The 8471-nt window shown below is 55.7% G+C and overlaps 1 protein-coding gene across 1 annotated transcript; it reads left to right on the forward strand.

The window, feature by feature from the left end:
• The first annotated feature begins 2763 nt into the window (after positions 1-2763).
• Positions 2764-7658, forward strand: LOC128333158 (uncharacterized). The gene is made up of 11 exons (XM_053268303.1): positions 2764-2886; positions 3255-3377; positions 3497-3617; positions 3708-3845; positions 4239-4412; positions 4588-4737; positions 4962-5081; positions 5183-5291; positions 5615-5677; positions 5945-6136; positions 6432-7658. The coding sequence occupies exons 5-10, from the start codon at positions 4326-4328 to the stop codon at positions 6127-6129; spliced, it is 714 nt and encodes a 237-aa protein (XP_053124278.1). The 5' UTR covers positions 2764-2886; positions 3255-3377; positions 3497-3617; positions 3708-3845; positions 4239-4325; the 3' UTR covers positions 6130-6136; positions 6432-7658.
• Positions 7659-8471: the final 813 nt, after the last annotated feature.

Here is an 8471-nt window from a genome sequence, read left to right on the forward strand (position 1 = left end):
CGGCCATCTTCTGACAGTTGTTTGCTTAAAGCTATGGTAAAGGGACAGCCATGCCCTTAACAACACTGCATCACAATGGTGTCACGGTGGGGGTGATAGGATTAAAGAAGATGGCCGCAAGGAGATGGTGGCTATGGCCTTGACTTCTGGTCGAGATCTCACAGTTAAAGGTGGAGCATCATGTTGCTTTAATGGCAACCATTGAAAAACAGTGACAAATAAATGAAGAATGAATAAAAATACAAAACAATAAGCAAACTAAACCAAACCAATGAGAAATGAACTAAATGAAAAAGGGGAAAGAAATGGGAAAGAAAGAGGAAAGGAGACCCAGTTTTGGCATGTTTTTGCACGTGCCTTTAGTGTCCTCACTAAGGAGCCGACTGAAAGCATAAAGTGGACTGGAAGTGGTCTTTTCCAGTCACCAGAGCCATCGGGGCCCCAGCTGAGTGGGGGAGCGCAACATGTCTGGGGGGGGGGCGGTTGATGCCTTTCCCCTCTGCCATTTGCATGCGTGCGCGAAGGCCTGAAATCGGCCCGACCGACCTCATTGCGAGGAAGGCGGGCACGAGAGAGGAGCTCTTTTGCCATCTCTCCCACCCGCCTCCAGCCAGCATGCCTGGGCTCCAAAGTGGTTTTTAAGAAAGTTGAAAATCAGGAAAGCGGGAAGAGTTGTGTCCAGAACGGGACGATCCCCTTCCGGCCCACTTCCTGCGTTCAGCTCACCCGGTGATGACCGCTGGAAGGTGCCAGTCTGGCCTTTTCCCTGCTGAAGCCTAGGAAGCTCAATGCGAGGGCCAGAGCAACCATTTCTCCCCCTTCTCTCCTTCACAGAGTTCTTCCTTCCCGGGGGCCGAGACTCCACATGCCAGCGTGGAGGAAGAGGGGTCGGAAGAGGACTATGCCACCAGTTCCCCCAGGTACCTTTCTCAGCTGAAGGGCCGCTCCAGGGATCATAGAGGTGGATCACCTTCCCTGGAAGCCTTGGTTGATTAGACATGTTCATGGAGGAGAAGCCAGTTGAAGACTATTACCCATGACAGCCAAGGAACCTCCGAATCTCGAGATCTCTCTCTCTCCTTCTCTCTCTCTCTCTCTGAATAAACACACTTTAATGCCACATGTAACCAGGTCTCAAGTGGTTCACAAACAACTAAATAGGCATCTGGCTGTCCACTGTTGGATTCTGGGCTACACGTGTCTTTCAATTGATCCACAGGGCATGCATTGCTGTTCTTATGCCATGTCTCTCCTTTCTCATCTCAGAGTCCAGAAGCCAAAGAAGTGGCTCATCAAGAAGATGATGAAGAACACCTACACGGTGGAAGACTCGTCCTCCGCGGAGGTCAGAACTGATCCATTTCATCATCCATTTTTTCATGTGAACGGGTTCTAGGTTGTGTGTGTGTGTGTGTGTGTGTGTGTGTATGTGCCCTGTTCCCCAGCAGGAGACAGAACATGGAATGGTTCTAGTTCTAGATGCTGCAGGATGGGAGGGATTGTGATTGGTGGGATGGGAGGAAATGCATCTGAGGCATTGGAAAGAGGGCAAAAATGTGGTGAAAGGCTCTTCTGGGCTGAGATGCCAAATGCCTTTTCTACCAAGAGGCAGGTCTTATTTTAGAGCAGGATGTCTTCCCAACCGTCCCTTGGGCTTGGTTCCTCTCAGAAGCCTCGCAAGGTCAACGCAAGCCCTGAAACGCTCCCATTTCTCTTCTCTCTCCTCCCCAGTGCTCCTCGACGGACGAGGACGACACGATGCATGACATCAGCAGCATCGAGGACGAGGTGTGGGACTCTCCGCTGACCCCCAGTTCGGCCAGGTAGGTACCCTCGTCTCAGCTGAGGAGCCAGTAGGGAGCTGGGGGGATTTTAGCGTAGCCAGCAGAAGGCTGCAGGGGACAGGGGCAGCCCCCCCATGTCTGAGCCCCATAGAGGGATGTTTCCTCCTACCTGCTCCCTGAGAAATCTGGAGGGGGAGTTCACCCAAGAAGGCCTATTGGCAGCCGGTGCAAGAGAGACACCAGCAAGTCTATTGCTGGCTGTTAGCAGAGGGAGCTCTGAGACCCCCATGCTGTTGGCATGAGCTTGTGTTGGGGAGAAGGAGCAGGGGAGGGCTCCTGTCTCGATGCCCCCTTTGAACACTTCCCAGGGCTTCTCAGTGGGGAATGAAAGGCTGGACTTGGGAGATCTCTGGCCTGATGAAGTTCCCCTGCCAGCCACCTCCCAAGGGAGGCTAGATCTTTGCTTAGCATCTCTTTGGGTGCCCATGTACTTCTTCAGCTGGCTGCCATCTCCAACAGGACAGTTCTTTGAGAAGCTTTTCTCTCTCCTCTCCTCTCTCAGAAACATCGGCGAAGAGGAAAGAAGAGGACAGCTGGCCCCAGATTGGTTCTCCTCGGTCCATCTGGGAGAGGTAAGGGGTGCAAACCAAGGGTGACTTGACTCCACCCCTCTGCCCCACCTTTCTTGCACTACACAGGATGGCGGCTTGGATGGCAGTCACTGTTCACACGGGAGGTGGGGACTTGCCCTTTCCCCTTGTGGATGTCTTTCCCTTCCAGTTGACCTCATGCACCCTGAGCCAGAGGCAGCACCCTTCAGGCCAACATGTGGGTGCAGACACCCATGGCACTGGCCTGGCCCTGGGGATTCTCCTGACCCATAACCGTCCCTCGGACTGAGTGCTGAGGCCTGACCCTCCTCTTCTTCGCAGGGGAGAGCAACAAAGAAGATCGGGGACGTCGTCCGGTGTGTGGAGTATGCCAGTGAGGTGGAGGAGAGGTTCCCCCAACTCCTGGTGGGCCTGGTCAACAAGATCCTCACCGGCCTGCAGAACACCACCGAGGGAGTCGGGAACCGAGACAGCCAAGACCTGCCTCCTGAGTAAGTCATGGCGGTGGGGAAAGCGGGGCCAGCAAGTCCTCCTTCAAGCACCCTGGGAGGACAGGCTAGGGTCATTTCTCCCATGTCCCACTCTGATGGGTGAGGAGCATTTCTGGCCTGTTGGGGTGACTCTGGCACGGTGGTCCCTTACCTCAGCTCCACAGGGGAGATCCCAGAATTTGCAGCCCTCTTGGCTCTGCAGAGAGCCTTATAATGCGTCTGCAGTGTTAAAAAACCAGCTGTGGGGAAAGTCACTTCACCCCTGTGGTCTCCCTTCCATGGTCCAACACAGTCCATCCACCCTTGACACTACACCACCCCGCAAGGAGACACACACTTTGGTGACAGCAACCTTCTCTTCTCTGCAGGGAGACCGCACAGATTGTCCGGACCCTGCTGGAGAGGGTGGCACAGGTGACCCCGGAGAAGACCTGCTGGGAATCCCTGTGCTCTACGCAGAGCTGCCTCCAGGGTGTGGCCCTCTTGGTGAGGTAAGTAGGAGTGAATAGGAGATCTCTCCGGAGGCCTGGGGGCTGGTGTGGTTTGGGTCAGGTCTGCTCTTTCTGGGCCTTCGGCCCAGGACTCAGCAGGGTCTTTTGGTGTTTTGCAGGGCTCTCCTCCAGACACGGTCCTCCACAGTGGCCAGGCTGAAGGCATACCTGGCTTCCCTCTTCAGCCTGGACAAAGATCCAGAAGAGCATTCCCTCGCAGAGGTGGCCTTCTTTGTGGAGGTGAGCAGCGTCTTCCTCAGGGTGGGCTTCTCTGAGAGGAGGGTCTGGCCCCAGAGGCTGATGGATGTTTTCCTCCTTTCCCTCTTTTAGCTGCTCCTGAAAGACCAAGACTTTGCTGCCTTAGAGAAGACCTGGACGCTCCTGGTAGCGTGGCTAGTCCACCCCAGCCAGAACATCCGCTACCTGAGCGAAAGGGGACTTCTCCAAATTTATGGCACCCTGAAGGCGGTGAGTGAAATCCCTGGGCATGGAGCATCCCTAGGCATGGAGACTCCTCTCTTTGGGGAGCCCTTCCTGAGGCTGGTGTTCCTAGGCATCCCCAGGTGTGATCGGGAGATTTCTCCAGTTGGGTGCATTCAGTCTGGGGAACCCTTGCCACAGGACGAAGGAGAAATCCTTAAGGGAAGGCACAGGAATGCATCTCTCAGTAGGAGCCTGATTCCCCACGTGCTCCAATGCCGCATTCTCCCCGCTCTTTGTGCCTCTGGGATGGCTTGAGTCATCTCCTCCCCAAGGCAGTGGATGGTGGCCAAGCAGCATCAAACACGGACAGCTCTGTGGTCCGTTTAGCAGTGGGTGGACTAGCATGTGTTTTCAAGGATCCACCTTTTCCCTCCCTAGGCGAAGAAACTCCAGGATTTTAGTGCCGGGATCCTGGGAGGGCTCAGGACCTCCAGTCTGGATGCCACTTTGGGGGTCCTGGCCTTCATGGAGCGGCTGAGGCACTGTCCATCAGAACACCAGGCCACGGTGAATGCTGTCCTGGCTGCCCTGTGCCGCCCTCTCTTCCACCACGTGAGTACTTGCACGCCAGCCCTCCGCCCCGGCTCTATGAGGGCCGGCCAACCTGCAGGTTCTGACTGGGTTGGAGAAGGGAAACCAGACACCCCCTAGAGACCCATGCAAGCTCTTCATCAATTATGGAGGTGAGGAATTCCTCCCTAATAACAAGCCCTGTTCTTCTTTGTAGGAGGAGGCTAAGATCCGAAGGGCAGCCATGAGGACCCACCTGGATCTCTTGCAGCACCGCCACCACCACCACAAGGGTACAGAGGAGAACATCACGACCCTCATCGCGGTGCTGATGCATGTGGAGGATGAAGACCTGGAGGTAGCACAGGTGAGGGCCCCCTTCTTCCTGCCACCCCTACAAAGGTGTTTAGGCTTCCCCAAGTCCAGCCACCCAGTGGCAGGCCCCAGAGTTAGCCTCATGGGGTGGTGAATCCACGAGCTGTCCTGCTGTGGTTTGGCCCATCCAGGCCCTACTCCTTGAAGCCCCCTAAGAGGTTTCTTGGAATCCCTTGGCAGCCTTTTTCACTCCCATTCCGGTCTTTCTTTTGGCAGGCTGCGAAGGACAATCTGAGCCTCCTGGCGGAAGCCCTCCTATGGCACCTGGAGGGCAAGCTGCTGGCGCGGGACACTTACAGCCTGCAGGAGCTGCTCCACAAGATCGCCAAGCGTCTGGTAAGGGCAGGCCCTCCCTGTCCATCCCTCGGCTCAAATGGCTCAAGGACCTTCGGGCGATGCTTTGCTCACTCGGGATTTGTCTTTGCTCTTGATCCCAGATTCGGCAGCTCGGCACAGAGATCGCCGTGGAGATGGAGGCCACCAAGATCCTGGGCTTCTTCCGCAGCGAGCAGCCTTCAGTGAGGAGAACGGCTGCCCTGCTGATCGGTAAGCGAAACAAGACTTTGGGGTCTCCCTTAGTGGGTCGTCTTGGTGGGCAAAGGTTCATTCTCTTGGAAGGCACAGCCAGAAGGGTGTGGAGGGGCAGGAGCTGTTCCCTCCCCAGGAGGACTGGCCCAGTGAGCGTTAACGAGGTCTCTTGGTTTAATTTCCTTCCAAGGTGACGTAAGAGTCCCTGGAGGAATGGCTCAATCTGTCAGTCCCAGAGGGAGCAGAGAGGGGAGGACTTCCTCTCCTGAATGATGGGAAGTGGGCTGTCCATGCGCAGGGTCCTGAACTGTGGTCCCATTTCCTTCCACCCTTGTTTTTAGGTCACCTGGTCCACAAAAAGGGCAGCATCCTCACTGAAGGGAACATAGAGACCTTCCATGCTGGTAAGTGCCGGTTTCTGGGTGGGAAGGGGAGGTTTCTGTGAGGGGAGAGGCCTAGATTTAGGGACCACAGAGCTGGAATGGGCCACCTGTCCCCTCAAATGGAAGGTCCTGCTTGCATCCTCAGGGATGCTCAGCAGTAGGGTTTCCCAGAGTGCAGGGGAGAAAGAGTCAGGACTTGCGCCCTCTTGGTGTGGAAATGGTGGGGCTTGGCCAAGGGTGGGGTGATCTCTTCATGCCATTTCTGAACCTTCTCCTTCATCCCTCCAGCGCTGGAGAGCTTGCTTGGCGACCATGACCCCGAGGTCGGGAGAGTTGCCTGCAAGACAGAGAAGATCGTGAAGAAGGCCTTTTCCCTCCACTCCCGGCACGGGCTGCGGGCTGCCGTTCGGCGCTTGTGGGCGGGCTGTAAGAAGAAGAGACACCCGCCAGAGTACGGTGATCTCTCCACCTGACCGACTGGTGAGTAGACCAAGGCAGGGCTTCACTTGAAGGGGCCCCGATGGTTAGGGAGGGGGCTGGGGCTGCAGGAAGGGTGGGCAGGAATCTGGGCAACCCTCCCTCGTGTTGGAATGCCAACTTCGGCCCATGTGGCTGGTTGTACCAGTAGCCCAAGGGAAAGAGGAAATCTCTCTCTTCCCTCTGGGAAATGAGGACACGGATATTCTGCCAGGAGTCCCTGGTGCTTGGTGGTGTCATGGGGGAGTGCGTGAGAGGACCCCCCTATCTCTGAACCAATGTCCTTCTCTCTTTCCAGGAACAACAGCCCCGTGCTCTCCCCTTGAAGATCAGCAGCTGAAGGGAGGTTCAGGAAAGACCGTGCAGCGCAGGGGCCTCCCAGAAGACCTCCTTCAACCGCGTGGACACAAGATCTGTCCACAAGAAGACATCCAGCAGGGAAGTGCAGTTCTGTCTGAGGAGTGAGGGGGAAGCAGGCTCCACTCCCCTGGCCCAAGGAAGCCCCGCCTCTGGGGTGCAGAAGCCCCTCCCCTTGCTTCTGCTGGTAGGCTGTGGGAGAAGGCTACAGGACCACCCTGCCCCCAAGTGGCCCTTTGGAACCAGTCTTGGGCTTCCCTTGGGTCCGGGGAGGCTGTGTGGCCCCAGCAGGAGGGCAAGGTCACCGCCTCCCTCCATTCTCACCAGCTGGCCAGGGAGCACCCCCTCCTCCTTCCACCTTTCTCCCCTTCCCCAGCGGCCTGGCTTCCCCTGGCAGGGGAAGCCCCATCCAGGCATCCGCCCCCTCCCCTGCCGAGGGTGTGCTCCTCCCCCCCTCCACTCCCGCAGCCACGCCTCACTCCCCCCTCCGCTCCCTCCTCCTTCCTCCCAAACCGGTGCAGCAGCAGAGGAGCCTGGGAGACTCTGGGGCCCCCCTGCAGCCCCAGTAGCGCCCCCTGGAGCTGCCCGGTGGCAGGCCAGAGAATCCTCCTCTCCCTCCTGCTCCATGCTGTGGCTGCACAGTGGGGAGCCCGAGGTCAAGCAGAATTCTCTGGCTTGCCCCCCCCTCAACCCCCAGCCCCCTGCCCAATCCCCACTTGCTGGGCTGCCGGAGTGGAAAGGGAGGAGGAGCAGGGCAACCCCACTGACGCTGCTTTGTGCTTCTTGCAGGCTTGTGCTGCTGCTGGGCGGCTGGAGGAGTCGATCCGCCCCAGAAGAGGAGACCAAGTGAACGTGCCTGCAAGGAGCGGGGGTGGGGTGGGGTTGGGGGCTGGCTGGGACTCCCCCCAATTTTGTTTGCCCTGCCATTCCCTTCTTCTGTGTGACCCTGGGCTTCCTCCCTTCCCTCCTTCCCTTCCTCCCTCCCCCTCCCTCCCAGGGACAGAATGGGCTTTGCTGGTCGCCCTGTTGGGGGCCGAGTAGGAATTTTTGGCTTTCCAACAGATTGGCCGAGATGGAAAGTTTTTTTGCCTACTCCATTCTGTCCTGTTTTGTTTCCTTTAGTTAGAAAGTTAAGTGATGACTTGTATCCTAATTAAGTATATGAATAAAGTTGCCCCTTTTGTTAAAAACCATCCCATCGTTTCTGAGTTCCTCTTTTCTTCTCGTCTCCCTTGGAGCATTTGTGCCCACAGACTCCCAAGCTCACCTCTTGGCTGAGGGAGACGCTGCTACACTGCTACAGGTCCATGCAAATGCCTCTTTCTTGGAAGCACTCACTCAGACAATTGGCTTGGATCACTCCAGAGGAGCCCACTTGAGGTTTGCCGCCAATGAGGTTTGCTGAGCACAGGATCCTGGGAGCAAGCTGCACCTTCCAATCGAGTGCCCGGAAAGCACAGCCTTGGCAAGGCCTGGCAAGCTTACAAACCAACATTGACTCCCTCCAATACAGCCAAATATGAAATGTGATTCCATTCCAGTGATTAAAAAGTCCTGCCAAGTATGAAATGCCATTTGTGCAGGAACAAGGCCTTGACCTCCTCTTGTGCTCTTCACATTTCTGTTTTGAATGCGTATTTGCTTCCTTCCTGTGCTCTGTAATAAGAAGCTGGCAGGGATCAAGAGGTCACAGCTCCCGTTTGACAGTGTGGTCTGGTTGGGGAAAGAGTCCTGCTGTTTGGTTTTTGGAGGGAGGAGAGGTTTGGATTGGATTGGATTGGTTTTTTTTTTTTAATTGGGGGAGCTAGCATTTATTTTGATTGGTTGGTTTGGTTTTTTTTTCAAATTCAATTTTTATTATTTTTAACAATATTAATATGTCATTGATTACGAATAGACAAAAGTGGACTTCCTGCACACATCTCTTCATGAATCATCAGCTATAAAGTTTACCCTTGCTATAATAATAGTTCAAAACATA

This window comes from Hemicordylus capensis, chromosome 7, assembly GCF_027244095.1.
Source record: "Hemicordylus capensis ecotype Gifberg chromosome 7, rHemCap1.1.pri, whole genome shotgun sequence".
In the NCBI taxonomy this organism is placed as follows: Eukaryota; Metazoa; Chordata; class Lepidosauria; order Squamata; family Cordylidae; genus Hemicordylus; species Hemicordylus capensis.

Bases quoted from the DNA above. Each gene is read 5' to 3' on its own strand.
- LOC128333158 (XM_053268303.1), top strand. From the start codon at position 4,326: ATGGAGCGGCTGAGGCACTGTCCATCAGAACACCAGGCCACGGTGAAT. The intron at 5,292-5,614 runs GTAAGCGAAACA...CCTTGTTTTTAG, and splicing joins AACGGCTGCCCTGCTGATCG to GTCACCTGGTCCACAAAAAG. The intron at 5,678-5,944 runs GTAAGTGCCGGT...TCATCCCTCCAG, and splicing joins CATAGAGACCTTCCATGCTG to CGCTGGAGAGCTTGCTTGGC.